This window comes from Onychomys torridus, chromosome 3 (assembly GCF_903995425.1).
Source record: "Onychomys torridus chromosome 3, mOncTor1.1, whole genome shotgun sequence".
Classification (NCBI taxonomy): Eukaryota; Metazoa; Chordata; class Mammalia; order Rodentia; family Cricetidae; genus Onychomys; species Onychomys torridus.
Window position 1 is genome coordinate 157,453,311 of NC_050445.1, and position 15,468 is coordinate 157,468,778.

The 15,468-nt window shown below is 44.2% G+C and overlaps 1 protein-coding gene across 1 annotated transcript in view; it reads right to left on the reverse strand.

Moving 5' to 3' along the window:
* Positions 1-15,468, reverse strand: part of Itpr2 (inositol 1,4,5-trisphosphate receptor type 2) — a 387,210-nt gene that overhangs the window by 180,707 nt on the left and 191,035 nt on the right. Inside the window, exons 35-37 of the mRNA XM_036181996.1 lie at positions 13,475-13,665; positions 11,163-11,305; positions 8,707-8,815 (exon numbers count right to left, since the gene is read on the reverse strand). Of these exons, the coding sequence (XP_036037889.1) occupies positions 8,707-8,815; positions 11,163-11,305; positions 13,475-13,665 (443 nt within the window). The remainder of the gene's footprint in view (positions 1-8,706; positions 8,816-11,162; positions 11,306-13,474; positions 13,666-15,468) is intronic.

Sequence of the window (15,468 nt, forward strand, 5' to 3'; positions counted from 1 at the left end):
ACCCTGGCAGCAGATGACATGATCATGAAGGTGGATTGTTAAAAGCAATCCCGCAGTGGCAAAGTAGGAGGTTATTGCTTTCTTATTGCTTCCTATGGGACCACCAGATCCCGATGACCACACCCTGACAGAGCAAGAGAACACAAAGTAAGCTCAGCACTTTGGATGGAGATCACTAAAGTACAAACCTCTGTGTTGGTACCCTCAGCTGCACACCCCCTCTCTAACCCAAATTGTTCCCTGGTCCTCATTATATACATTATGTCCTGGCTCTTCATGCCAAGGCACCATGTTGTGTGCCTATCACATTTCTTTTGTCTCTCGCAGGCTGTGCTTACATAAGCATTAGAGTCCATAGTTGTAATTAACGACTCAGACAAAAGCTAAGAACAACCATGAAAAGACAAGCCTCAGGACTCCACTGAGCAATCTGCAAGCATTCAAACAGTTGGTGGAGCAAGTATCCAGAAAGGCTTAAGCGTCTCAGGCACCAGAGGGGACAGGCAGGAAACAAGCTGATGCCAATGCCAGTACCAATGCTAAAGGGCTCAGAAGTGGTAGATGTAAACACCACTAAGCACCAATGAACTGTGGTTGGTGATCTACACAGTATTAACAAGGAATCACTCTTCCTGTGCGGCCACATGCAGCCTTCCTACAGCTCTGCAACATAGCAGGAGGGAGCCCTCGGGGACCTGACTCCAGTATTGTAGAACTGTTTGTACCCCCATTCCTCTGTGCCAATAAAGCCACCACAAATCAAAGGATGACATCAGCAATTGGCTGAACCGGATTAGCCAGAGTTCTTGAAGGACTAAGGAGGTCTGCTAGAGAGGACAGGAAGACAGTAGAGGGAATCTGGGGTGGGGGTGGATTTCAAGGGCTGATAGTTTCAGAAAAATGTGGAGAGAGGGTCAGCCAATTGACTCTCCACTGTCCTTGGATTTATGTCTTTATCTCAAGTTCTGACTCCTGAGTTTTTATTATACTGGAACAATTTAGGTATTTGTTACCTCTGATGTCCAACACATGGCATCATTAAACCACGCCACACCACCACTGAAGCGTCCAGCCTTGTCTCCCTCCCCACAGGCCCTCTGCACTTGTTTTTCCGTGTCTGGGGTTTTGGCCTTGCAGTCTCACAGCAGCTGTCAGCTGCTGCCCACACCTGTCCCCAAACACCACTGGGGTGAGCCACCCCACTGCTGGCCTGTGCCTTCGATTCCCGCCACGTGTCCTCCTCCCGGGGCCACCAAACCCAGGCCAGCTTGGCAGCCTTGAGACCTGCTCCAAGCTCAGACTTTTACTGCTGTGTGCACCACCAGGGACCTCTACCCAGCCATACGGAGCGGGGACAGCTCGCTGCCCTGCCCCCACAACCCCAGTGCTCCATAGCAGGTCTTTGACCCAGCCTCCAGCCTTGCAGTGCAGCATTAGCCAGCTGAGCACACTCTGTCAGCAGCTCCCAGCAAGCAGCTTGGTTTTCTCCCAGGCTTCATCCTGCTCTCTGCCACTAGTGGCAGGCAGTGCTGTCTTATCCCATGCTGCAAACCAGTCACATGGATTTCTCCTAATGATTTTCTTATGTCAGCTCTTCAGACAGTTCATCCCCCCTTTCCACACAGCAGGTGAACAGCCACAGTGCCCCCCAACCCAGCTGTGCCTGCCCTCTGTGAGGGCACAGTCAAACATGTCACTGCAACTGATTACCTCTGCACAGTTCTAACTACACTGTCAGCATCATCAGATCTGGTAAGATACTTGGGAATTTTTAAATGGGGAATTAGGTTTAATAAGAGGGGGGGGTCCCATGTTAAGAATCAGAAATATCACAATGCAGAGTTAGGACCCTATTTAGTGCTACTAAGGATGGCTTGCAAATGGAAAAAAACAACTTAGCTGGGATTAATATAATGAGGTTCATAATTATTATCAGTGTGGTAATTCATATTTTATCCTTAAAAAGTGGTTTGAGGATTGGGGATTTAGCTCAGTGGTAGAGCACTTGCCTAGCAAGCGCAAGGCCCTGGGTTCGGTCCTCAGCTCCGGGAGGAAAAAAAAAGTGGTTTGATAACTGTGCCAAATATGGTAATTTGACTGATAAGACACAAGCCTTAGAAGAACTTACTACCAATAAGATACAAGCCCTAAAAAGACCTACTAATGAAACTAAGAAAAATACTCAGACACAGACAAGTATTTATAGCAGAAGCTACTGCACCATTGCATTATAAAATTGAAGAGGAATGCCACAAGGTTATTAGAAAACCAATTTTTAATTTTTGTTTTGTTTTGTTTTTCAAGACGGGGTTTCTCTATGTAGTTTTAGTGCCTGCCCTGGATCTCTCTCTGTAGACCATGCTGGCCTCAAACTCACAAAGATCCACCTGGCTCTGCCTCCTAGTGCTAGGATTAAAGGTGTGCACCACTGCCACCTGGCCCAACCTTAATTTATCCAGTTATCATACAAAAATGACCACCAGATGATATGCACCCCCAAGGATATGCAGAAATTACTTAGGATCCTGTAGAAATGTTAAATTTGAAGAGATTTAAGAAAGCAGTCATTTCATATGTGAAACAGATATTAAATTCATGGGCAACTAGGAATAAAATTATTCCACAAGACTGGAAATATTTAGCTATAGCAGTATTGGAAGCTGGTCCTCAGTTACAATGCAGAGCATGATGGAGAGAGGGAGCCAGAGCCATAGAACATTGAAATAGAGCAAGAGGCACTGAAATTTCCTGATATCAGCCTTACAGTTGGGGTAAACATGCTGATTTGCAAAGACAGTTTACATTTGATGATCACACCTTGGCTCTGTGTCATCTAGCAGCTTTGAATGCGTGGTACAGGGTTGAAGAGTCAGGAAAGAGGTCTGAGTCATTTACTAAAATTATACAAGGCCAAAAAGAAGCCTTCACTGATTTTTTTTTTTTTTACAAAGATTGACTTTAGCTGTAAATAGAATGATATATGATTCAGAAATTAGACAAATATTAACTGAGTCTTTGGCTTTTGAGAATGCTAATTCAGAATGCAACAGGGGAATTAGGCCTTTAAAAGCAAGATCAGCATCAATAGATGAATGGATTAGACATACTGCTGATATTGCAGCTAACTCATGATGCTTCTTTGATAGGAAAAGTAATTTCTAGAAATTTTAAGAAAAGTCAAAACACCATATGTTTTAATTGTGGTAAACAAGGTCATTTGAAAAGGGATTGTAGGCAACATGTTCCTAGAAACCGTGTTGTTTGCAGAGATAATCCAAATAGAACCACCAGCCTTCTGGAGTATATAGAAGAAGTGTGGCAAAGGCTGGACTAGTGGATAAAGACCAACAAGGGACAGGCAAGGTAACCCTTTGCCTAGGAGAAATGCCTTAGGAGGTCTCTCACAGGCCCCAAAGTCAAATTTTGCCCACAGGGCAATTAAAAGACTTAGTGCCTGTTGTTAAAAACCACACTGGTTTGGATATGTCCAAAGACAGAACAACTTCTATAAATACAACAAAAAGTTCAGGAGAGAACAGAAAACAAGGATTTTGACAAACTGTTATAAATGATCAGAGAACAAAGCTAAAAACACATATAAACGGCATCAGAATTGAGGGTTTGGTAGACACAGGTAAAGATATAACAATGATTTCACCAAAATCTTGGCATCCAGATTGGCCTCTTCTGGAGGTAAATGTTCAACCTCCTGGGATTGAAACTTTATTTCAGATAAAACAAAGTGCAAGATGGGGTGAGTGTACAGGGCCAGAAGGACAGAAAGGAAAATTAAAACAATATGTGGCCAAATAGCAATGAATTTATGGGGACACCATTTGTTGCAGCAATAGAAAACATAGATTAACATTCCTCCAATCTCAGAAACAAACCATAAAATAGAGAAGGCTTATAGAAATTATAGTATAAAAGGGTAAATTATTGAAGCTACTTTCAAACTAAAGAAGGGGGCTTCGTCTTGCCCCCATTCAACTCAGACTGAAATCATCAAGGTTTTCTTTAGCAGTTTGAATCAATACTTGATGCTCCCACACTTGGATGAGGTTTTATCAAGAATGATATTAAAGAACTTTTCATCTCATTTAGCTGCATATCTGAGAAATCAGATCATGAAATTACAGAGACCACAATACATTCTAAAGCTAGCTATAGTGTGATTTTCAGTATTGGTTTTCAAAAAACAATAGTATATAGTGGTATTTTTCTCTGCCCATGACCTTGGGCATGAAGGAGATGGTGCTTCTTGCCCTCCTACATGACCTCTTATAAGGAAAGGGAGATGGTGCCCAATGTGCAGTGGTTAAGAGTACTGACTGATGTTCCAGAGGGCCCAGGTTCAATACCCAGGCCATCTGGTGTCTGATCACACCAAGAAACAGGAAAGAAAACCTTGTGACCCTTCTCACTCTCCTTATAAGAGGTCATGTACAATGATGGCAAGAAGGACTGCTTCCTTCAAGTGCTATAGCCCAAGGTCATGGGTGGAGCAAATACCACTGCAACAGTATCTAGATTTTATTAAAAGCTTACCATCTATCAGCCCCTTTTCTTAATCCCTTGTGTGCATTGTTTTATTTAATACTCCACCCATGTTCACAGTTTGCATTACCATCTCCCTTGTACTGAGGAGGAAAGAGAGAAGAAAGCTGGTATTCTAGCCTAAACATCTAGGCTCCTGACTTGACACTGTGGACAGTTATCCCACCTCCACCCCATACTCCCATTCTACAGGGCTCTTTCTGGCCTCCAGACATCTCAAGGAAGTTTCTATCCATATTTGAACTTACAAACCCTTCAACACACAAAATGAAGATGTGTGCCCCACCCACAAGCTACATACGTGTATGTGTACACATGCACATTGTGTGGTAGGCTAGAAAATTGCCCAGCCCAAACATGCTCATGGCTTATGGTCTCTCTAGTTAAAGAACCGGTAAACATGGCACTTTATATATGAAATTAAGTTAAAAATCTTAGCATGGGGCAGGAGTTATACCAGATTTTTCAAGTGGTTCCAATGTAATTACAAGTCTTCTAAGAGGGAGACAGGAGTGTCATGCAGGAGTGACAACTGAGAGAGGAGGGAACAAGAAGGGAGAGTGATTGGGAAGGTCTTCATGAACTGGCTTTGAAGACAGAAAAAGGGTATGTGGTGGTTTCAGTGAGAATGGTTCCTATGGGCTCATATTTGGTGGTGCCATTAGGAGGTGTGGAGGGTGGGTCACAGGGGTGAGCTTTGGAGTTCCAAATGCTCAAGCCGGGTCCAGTGTCTCCCTCTTCATGCCTCATGAGGATCCAGACTTATAACTCTACTCCTTCTCCAGCACCATGTCTGCCTGCATGCTGCCATACTTCCCTCCATGATAATAATGGGCTAAACCTCTGAACTGTAAGCCAGCCCCAATTAAATGCTTCCCTTTGTAAGAGTTGCTATGGTCATGGTGTCTCTGCACAGCAATGGAAACCCTAACTAAGATAGGGCCTATGAGCCAAAGCATGCAGAAGGCCTCTAGAAGACACTCAGGACTAAGAAATGAATATGGCCAACAACCTCCAAATGGCATATATCCCTACCTTGGTCTGATTTTAACCTTTCACCTCCAAATCTGCATGATGTCAGTGAATAGGGAAATAAGACAATTATGAAACACCAGCCTGTTATCTTACCACTAAAAACCCAGTGGAAGAGTAGTCACTCTGACCAGCATGTTCTCCAGCACTAGTTCACACAGGCTTGAGCCACACACACCCCTCCACCAGCAAAGATCACTAAGCACCAGGCATTTAAGAAGCCAGTGGACATGGGGGCAACCCATGTTGTCTGGAGACAGACACTTGAATTGTTTCATGATGTTCCCTACAACTCCCAGGATAGCATGTCAGCAGCTTCAAACACTCAGAAGAAGCTGAATTTAAAGCCAAGATTCTTACCCTCACATTTCTGTCTCATTTTTTCTTAGGAGACATGGAATTAGCAGGGTAAGTAAGAACTTGGGTGCTCACTAATCTCTCTGATAATGTTTCCTCGTACAGTTGTGCACATGCACACCTTCAATTTTTTTTAGAGATTTATCTGATTCTCTATTTGTCTGGGGTGCTGTGATGGCTAATCCTGGCTGTTAACTTGACACACCTGGGAAGAAGGACCTCATTTGAAGAACTCCTCCACCAGACCGGACTGTGAGCATCCGTGGGGCATTTTCTTGATTGCTAACTGACCTGGAAAGGCCCAGCCTGCTCTAGCTGATACCAGCCCTCGGCAAGCAGACCAGGTTGTATAAGAAAGGTAGCTAGCTGTGCAAGCCAGAGAGAGCAAGGCAGTAAGCAGCATTCTTCCATGGTCTCTGCATCAGTTTCTGGATCCTGATGTGGTTTTCATCAATGATGGGCTATGACCTATAAGCCAAATAAACCCTCTCTTCACTCAAGTTGCTTTTTGGTCAGTATTTTATCACAGCACCAAATTAGGGCAGGTGGAACATTCTTTTTAATGTTTGCATGGTTGTTTTATCTGTATGTGCGTTTGTGACCATGTGTGTGCCTGGTACCCTCAGAGGCCAGAAAAGAGCATCAGCTCTCCTGGAGTTACAGACAGCTGTGAGCTGTCATCTAGGTGCTGGAATCGAACCTGGGTTCTCTGGGAGTGTAGTCAGTGCTCTTAAATGCTGATCCATCTCTGCAGCCCCTACATTCCTGTATTTTTTTAATGTATGTTGTAGGCATAACTATGTGCGTGCATGTTTGTGTGTGTGTGAACCACTTGAGTTTTCTAGACAAAAGAAAGGAAAGAAGGGAGGAAGGCTGAACTAGTGCAGTGGGGAGGAGTGGGGAGGAAAATGGATGATTAATTTCAGAGCAAGCAGCTTGGAAAACACTTTCAACTACTGAGAGCAGGATCCCCATGTTCCTCCCCTTTTCTTTTAGAGCATTCAGGATTGATCTGTTGCGACAAACTGGAAAGACTGTCAGAAAAACTATGTTGACCTAATTGTCCTGCTCGAGGATCTAGTGCACCCCTGGAATCTGCCAAGAGACAGCACTGCACCAAGGGCTCACGGGAACAGCTGCAGGGCCTAAGAAGACCCACGACTTACGCTCAAATGCAAAAGGTTTTCTTCGATCTTATGTCAAAAACATTTGCTAAACCTACACTGACCACATTTATCTTAATTATTTGTTATCTAAATATAGTTTCAACAGTGGGACAAAGGCATTTTGATTGGTAAATAGTTTCTCATAACAGGGTGTGTGTGTCTGCGTGCAACCCCAAGTGTTGCGCCTCTGGTTCCAGCCATATTTGTTTTGAGCAGAGTCTCTCACCCATCTAGAACTCACCCAGGAGGCCAGGTTGCCCGGCTAGGGAGCCCAGAGGGCCCTCTGCTTCCCCAGCTCTGGGATTACAGATGCTGGCCACCACACCCAGCTTTTCACACTGACTCTGGGAGCTGAACTCAGGTGCTGGCACTCGTGCATCAGGAATGGCAGCGACAGAGCCATGTGGCCAGCCCCTGTGGTGCAGGGTTGGAAGCAAAGCCCTTCCTGCTGGCCATCAATGTCCACTCCACTTCCTTTTTACATGATGTGCTAAGAAAACAAGATCCAATCACCACAGACTTTCTGAAATTAGAAAGTACATGTATCTACTAACAAAAATTAAACCTTTATAGTTTTAAAATATCAGATGATTAGCATTTTTGGAAATAGTCCACAAATACACAAAGGCACTTCTGTAGAACTCTGGCTTGAGGCTGAGCATGAATAGGTAGCTAGCCTTCAAAAAGAAAAGGAAAGGAAAAAGTCTCAAGATTCATCTTTTATATTTAAGCCTATCACTGCAGGTATTAGAACACTGCTGGCTACCACTAATGAGCACCTGCACTGCCCATTTTAATAACCTGCTGACAATCTATAAGTTGATATTTCTCTGAATATTAACTGTGCCTCTGTTAACACAGCTAAGAATAGAAACCAACCATTCCCTTTATTTAAAACAATAGTACTATCTTATAATACTTGGCATGATACTATCAAAAATAACATAAGCATAATTCTAACTTAAAACACACACACACACACACACACACACACACACACACACACACACACACACAGAAACATCTACACACACTACAAGCCCTTGCACCTTAAATGAAGTCTAAACAATGTATCTCGATCACTCATCATTTCACAAGGTCATTTGGAGATTTGGGTGTGGAGCTTGGTGGTAGAGCTCCTGCATGAAGAGAACCTGGGTTCAATCCCAGGACCACAAGGGAAGTCTTTCAGCCCAAATAGTCTGTCAAAATCCAAAGGCACATCCAAGACAGACTGCAGGGCTATGAATAAGACAAACATTCACACCACCACAATCTGAGTCATCCTTAGTTCAACACAAGACATGAAAGGAAGTGCCATAACCCTGCAGTAATTCGGCTAACATGAATAACACCCAGTTATTATACAACCAATAAGAAGCACTTGGATAAGGGCTCACTGCAACCCATAGTTACACTGTTCCGGAAATTTTATTTCACTTTTTTTTCAGAGCTGAGGACCAAACCGAGGGCCTTGCCCTTGCTAGGCAAGCACTCTACCGCTGAGCTAAATCCCCAACCCTTACTTTATTTCAAATACAAAAAAGAAAAGAAAAAAAAAGTCTATTTCAAGTACTAAAAGTCAAAGGAATACCTCTTCCACAAAGCTGTCTCTCTTCTCCAGCATCTCCCGTAACGTCTGGAGGATTTTAATGCACAGTTTTTCTTCTTTCTCCATCAGTTTCTTTGTGTGATTAATCAGCCTGAAAGCAAAACATGAAACCTTAACAGGGACACCAATTACTCACCAAAATATGTACAATATGCTACGTGGGATGGGGACCAGTGCTGAGGGTACAAAGTAAATCAGATACATAATGTCCAAGGTCTCAGAACTACACATCAGCTTATAGACTTGGCTGAGGTATTTATCTGTCTCCATGCTGCTCAGACGCAGCATGCTCTTCAGTGGGTTCTGATACTCTGAGAAACAGGGAAACACTAACGTTTCCCTGCCCATCCACTTTGCTATTATAAAAAGATGTACAGCATACTACACACCATCACATTGTATCACATTAATGATAACATCGTGGATGTAGGTGACATCACAGTTTCGTGGGCTTTTCCCCATTCTCTCAGTATACCATGTATGATATGATATTGCTTGGTAGATGTGAGCAATAGAAGGAACAAGAGCATGGCTCTTGCTCCTACTGTGGTGAAGCATGCAGTGGGGTTCTAGAAGACGTTCAGTACCACGGGTGTAACCACCCAAGCGTCAGCATCAAGTGAAATGCTTATGCTTAGGATATGTAACCAGTCTCCATAGATTGGGTTGTTAAGAAACTGATGCTGTGAGATACATCTTCCTAGAGGGACAGCGTGACATGGACTGAAGGAAATCAGTTTCCCACGACACAGCAAGAGCTGTGTCTACATGGGATATAACACTCCATGTAGAATGGGTGCCATGGGATGTAACTGAGAAGCGACTTCCTCTAGTGAGTGCCCAGCTAATGTCTTCAGCCACTGGGGTTGAGGACCTCCTCACGGCTCATCCTCACCACGAGCCAGAATCAGGCTACGTAACTGCTGAGGAGAAAGGAGGCTCAGACAATGACACAACCTGCTTCCAGTTGCACAGTCCTAATAGGACACCTGGAAACAGATTTCCAAGCCCAAACCCTGTAAGTGCTGCAATTCAGCAATCTCCAAGGCTTCTGAACAGAGTCCCACCAACACAACAGGCTGCACACAGTCATCTGATCTGACAAGTGCTCCTAAAATTTAAACAGAGGTACTAACAAAAGCCAATAAACTAGACACACATACACACAAAGCTTTATTGTGTTGCAGGAATTTCCTAAAGCTGGTCAGAGCAGGCATCCACCAAGAGACAGTTCTTGTGTTAGAAGATGTTGGGGTGGGGGGAAGAGGGGGTTGAAGGTAGGCCAAGAAGACAAGCTTGACCAGGAGGCAGCATAGAGGTGAGAGGCTGACAGCATGTCCACAAATGATAAGACAGCAAAGAAGGGGCCAGAATGTTACACTAAAGGGCCTTTAGTGTGGGTTTGACATAGGGGAATACTGGTATGTGTGCACACTGTTCCAGAAATCCCCCTTACTGTGTGAGATATACTTTTACATTTTGTATTTTTTTTCTAAGCCATTTTTTTTATTTGTCTCTGCCTATGTAGACTTGAAACCCATCAGGAGACCATCATTCCACCATCTGAAAAAATACAGATTCTCTTTCCTAGGAGTAGATAAGGATTTGAGTGGACCCAAGCCAGCTGCCTGGCAGGTGAGTGCCCACACTGACCTAGTCTCTCATCCCACCGCGCGTGACTAAGCAGAGTCCACATCCTTCCTGGGGCTGTCCCCACCTTCTCCTGTAGACCTGTCTGGTCTCTGGAGGAAGCAGGGAACGTAATTCAGTCTTTGCTGATGCTTCATTAGAGTTTGTGCACAGGGCCAGGCATGGCGAATAACAACATTGAGTTCTAGATTCCTAGCTATGCTTGCAAATGAAGCTCTTGGCTCTTCAGAGAGATGGGAAGGGGTGGGGCAAGCATGGACAATAGTCAGCCTGAGCCTCTGGCCATGAAGTAATTATAACAGCCTCTGAAGTAGTGGGGCAACCCTTCCCTCCACCTGGTGAGGGGCCGCCAAATCACCCCACTTCTCTCCTTTTGGCTTCTCTAATGCAGACTGCATCCATCTTCAGCAGGAACCGGAACTGACAGACTTCAGCTACTTCTGTCAACTCCTTCCCATACCCCACTGTCACATTCTAGACCTTTGCTGTCCAGCAGGCTCTGCACTAACAGCAACATCCTGTCTGTGGTATAGAACTAGTAGATGTTAGCCACATACAGCCATGGAATGTTAGAGATGTAACTGAGGGGGTGAGCTATTATCTCATTTTAATCCATCTAAATTTTAATTTATGTGATTCTATGTGCCTCATTTGTGCCACGGAGTTTTCTGGGAAGTATCAAAGGGTGGGTGTTCTGGATTTTGTGACCCACTAGCAGGGTGAAGAGCAGACTGCTAGAGGCCTTCTCTCCTCCACACCAGCATGATCCCTGGTTTGGCTCCACTCACTTTGACATGAAGGCGCCACATCTTATCCTGGCATCGCTTCCCTCTGGGAACAGCAACTCTGGACTGTGGAGCACGTCAACGAGCACGGAGAACTCGGCCTGCATCATGGGGCTGAACTGCTGCTCCAGGGAGGCCACGACATCCTAGGACAAGGCACAGAGGCCCCACATGAGCACCTTTCAAGATGTGACGTTAGCCAGGAAGGAGATGTGGCCCTGGCTTCCCATAACGTGTTTGTTGTTTACACTTCAACACAATCTGATTTCATTTGTTCATAGTGTGTGTGTGTGTGTGTGTGTGTGTGTGTAAATGGACACATATGTGCATGCATATGATGGGAGGGGTATATACACATGACTGTGGGTACCCACAGAAGCCAGAAGAGGGTGTCAGATGCCCTGAAGGTGGAGTCACGGGCAGTTGTGAGTGGCTCTGGGATCCAAACTCACATCTCTGGAGAAGCAGTGTATGCTTTTAATCACAGAACTGTATCTCCAGCCTTTTATATACTTCTAAATCAATTCATAAGATAAGGGGTTAGTGGGTAACTATGAGACTTCTGAGGCCACGTGTAAGAGGGAGATGCAGTGAAGCCATTTCACAGACTATAAAACACAGCAGCTTGGAGTGGATTAGAGGACACCAGGGCAACAGCTAAACAACATTTCCGTGTCGATGGTCACCTGAGCTAAGCATTTATTCCAATAGAAACACTCACTATTAGTATACCGTGCAGGGTTTGAGGACATTCAATAGTATTTCAAATACATCTATTGATAGGCCTGATTGGTTATGTCACCAACAGGGGCTCTTTTATTCCATTCCTTGCTAAAAAGAATCCTGGTACTATTTCTGAATCAGGACAAAATATTCTCAGGGAGATGAGCCCCCTCACTCAGCAACAGGCTAAGGGATTATGCTGGCCAGGGTCACTATTTTCTCTGGGGAGGACATCACACAGCCCTGACCAGGGAGACACGTGAAGCCTGGGTGACCACCATCTAGGCTGGACAGAAAAAAAAAAAACACTTAAGGTGGCTTTGGGAGTGGGATTCCACAGTCAGAGGCAGCCCTGTGTCACCTGGGAGCCCAGGCCTAAGAAGAAAGCCAATAGATACATTCAGCTTTAGAGACCTTGCCCACAGAGCTAGCAGGAGCTGCCAGGTTCCTATGAGGCCTCACATGCTACATTTTTCAGGCCTCTAATCAGGCCCTGGGAAAGTTTGATACCAGTTAAAAGGAAGAAATACAATAAAGGGGACATGTGCATTATATAAAGGGAAATGCTTATCAAAAATGGCCACATCTGGTGAAACTGGCCTGATATATTACCTATTAATTTTTGTTATTGAACAAATGATGCTTGGGCTGTTTTGAGGTGAAGATGTCCTTCCCTTAGTAAGTCAGAATTGCTCCACATGACATTATGATGCCAGAAGCCAGCTAGGTATGCTGTGGAAGTGTAAAGCCAGTGCCAAGAACAGCCCACGACGCACACTGGCCCGTTCCTTTCAGATGCTAGCCCCCATTGTTACAGTGTGTGAGCCGCGAGCATCACCTTCCTCTCACGTGGGTGACCACTTTTCCACCCACATCTGACCGCTCTGCATGGTGACACAACTTCCCGTGGCCACCTTCCCTTGGCTTCTAGGACATTATAGTTAACTTTCCACTGATGTCCTGACCGTGCACATGAGAATCCAGCCATCCACAGTTGGGGATGGAGGTCTCAGAAGACACCAAGCCACTGATACCTAGATCTGTGATTTCTGCCTCCAGAATACTAAAAGAATACATCTGTTGCTTAAAGTATGCTGCCCATGCTGTTTTGTTGTGGCAGCCCCAGAAAATTAAAGCCACATGTCATTTGCACATTGGGCCTAAATGTACAGTCCAAACCAAGGACAAAGACTTGCAAAAGGACCATACAAGGACCTGGTGAAGGCCTTGGCTCATTTTGACCCATGGATATAAGTGAATATTGGAAGATAAACTGAGTCAATAGTATCAAAACTTAATTTATTACATATATCATTTATAGTAAGTTATTTTTACTAATTTTATTATTGACATTATAATTACCTTGAGGTCAAGGACCACTGCTCACTAAGAAGCTATCAGAACACATATAACTCATCAAAAATAAGTCAGGACAATCTATCCAGAAACTACTAAGGACTAGGTGGTGGCAGAAAGGCACAGAAGAAAGTTTTGCCTCCAAGAAGAATTTGTATTTCCAGACATATTATACAACACATTTTAAGAACACAGAGTCTAGAAAAGATTAATGTCACTTCACGTTCTCATTGTACCTGTAACTTCTCGATAATATTTCTGTAATCCCATGCTGGTCCTCCAAGAGCTTCCTTGAATCGAGGTCCAGAGCGGGCAGAGAGCCTCCAGCCCATGGCCGCTCTCTGCACCGTACTTGAATGATTCCTCATGAAGAGTGTGTTCACTTGGCCGTCCAAATCGACAGGGATTGCAATCCCACGATTTTTGGCTGAAATCAAAAAAGATGGGAAGCATTTTTCTCTCTTGATTATAGCTTTTTCAACATTAGTCAAACACACTAACAAACATGGGAGAATATTTTTTTAAAAAGAAAGAACGAAAGAAGGAAAACCTAAATCTCTGAGCTTTGATGTGAGATCAGTTCATGCACTTCCAGGTTAAAAAGCTGTGGAAGTTTTTTCAGTTCTTCAGACCAATTAGTGACATGTGCTCACTGAACCTTCAAGATCCTATTTGATTCCCTGGTGATTAATGTTTGAGATGGACTCCATTTCAACATCAACACAGAAAAGCACCCTGACAAGCATGCAAATCTTGACCATCCTGGATGCCAAAGGAAAAAACTCAGAAAACACAGCCAAATCCTGCCAAGTTAGTAACTTAATTAGGGGGTGTATGTGTGTGTTCACATGTGTATGCGTGTGTTCACATGTGTATGCGTGTGTTCACATGTGTATGCGTGTGTTCACATGTGTATGTGTGTACGTGTGTATATGTGTGTGCATGTGTATGTGTGTTTACATGTGTATGTGTGTGTTCACATGTGTATGTGTGTGTTTACATGTATATGTGTGTGTACATGTGTATCTGTGTGTTCACATGTGTATGTGTGTGTTCACGTGTATGTGTGTGCCCACAAAACTGTATGTGATCAAACATCTGGCAGCAGAAATAGTGAAAAGTTGAAGAGCACGAAACCTCCCTTGGAAGGCAGTACACAGCGCCTGCCTTTCCTCCTCAGACCCACTGACACACACACTGTGACAGACTCGTGTCTTGATTCCGAGCAATCAGAGCGTCCTGAGGAAAGTGAAGTGTTGCAGCATTTCTACCAGAGTAAAGAGGCAACTAGAGCATGAGAGAAAACTGGCCCGTGAAGACTGGACTTAGGGCAGGTCTCCCCAGTGGCCTTGGATACACGGGGTCATCTGAGCCGCTCAAGAACCCACCTGAATCATGGGAGAGGAAGGAACTCAGAAGTCTGATGCAGCTATTTTCATCCAAAGGAAAAAGTTAGAGAAATATAAAACTCCTCTCAAGGAGGAAGATCGCTAAATGTGGAGTGCAGCTGTGAAGACTGCAGAGAAGCAGGTTCGAGCTTGATATGACTCCCAAGATCATCAGACGATGTGGAGGGACCCAAGTGGGAAGGTCCAGCAGAGTGGGAAAACATGGAGATTCCAGCCACCAAGCAAAACCCCCTAACACTCACCCCTGTTTCCTGCCTGTCTCACGAACGTACACACATGCACATGCACATACACACACACACACACACACACACACACACACACACACACACATGCATGGATGCATGAACACAAAAGGAAAGTCCCATGTCATTTGGCCAGCCCTTCTCATAGAATTCCAGGTCAATCTTTCTTACTTCTGCAAGGATTATAGGCCAGGAACAGACCTTCCAAACTGCCAGCCCCCCAGGTCAGATATAACCCCCAGCAAAAACAGATGATTCAGGGGGAAACAAGCAATATTTAATTCTATTTATTGTCCCTAGAAATTTTGAGGAGATACCACACCTAAAAACTTCTAAAGAGAGAAAAAAAGATCTTGGAAATTAAAATATGATTGTAAAAATAAACCTTTCATAGATTAACTGAAAAAGAAAAGGGTAGGAACAAGAGAGGCAAGCTGGAAAAGGAAGGCAAGGAACTGTCTAGAATATAAGGCATAAAAGACTAAAGGGGAAATAAAGAGATTGTAAAGTAGGAAGGGCCAATCCAGAAAGACACATTGGTTATAAAGACTTAAGAAAGTCATGAGGGGCTGAGGG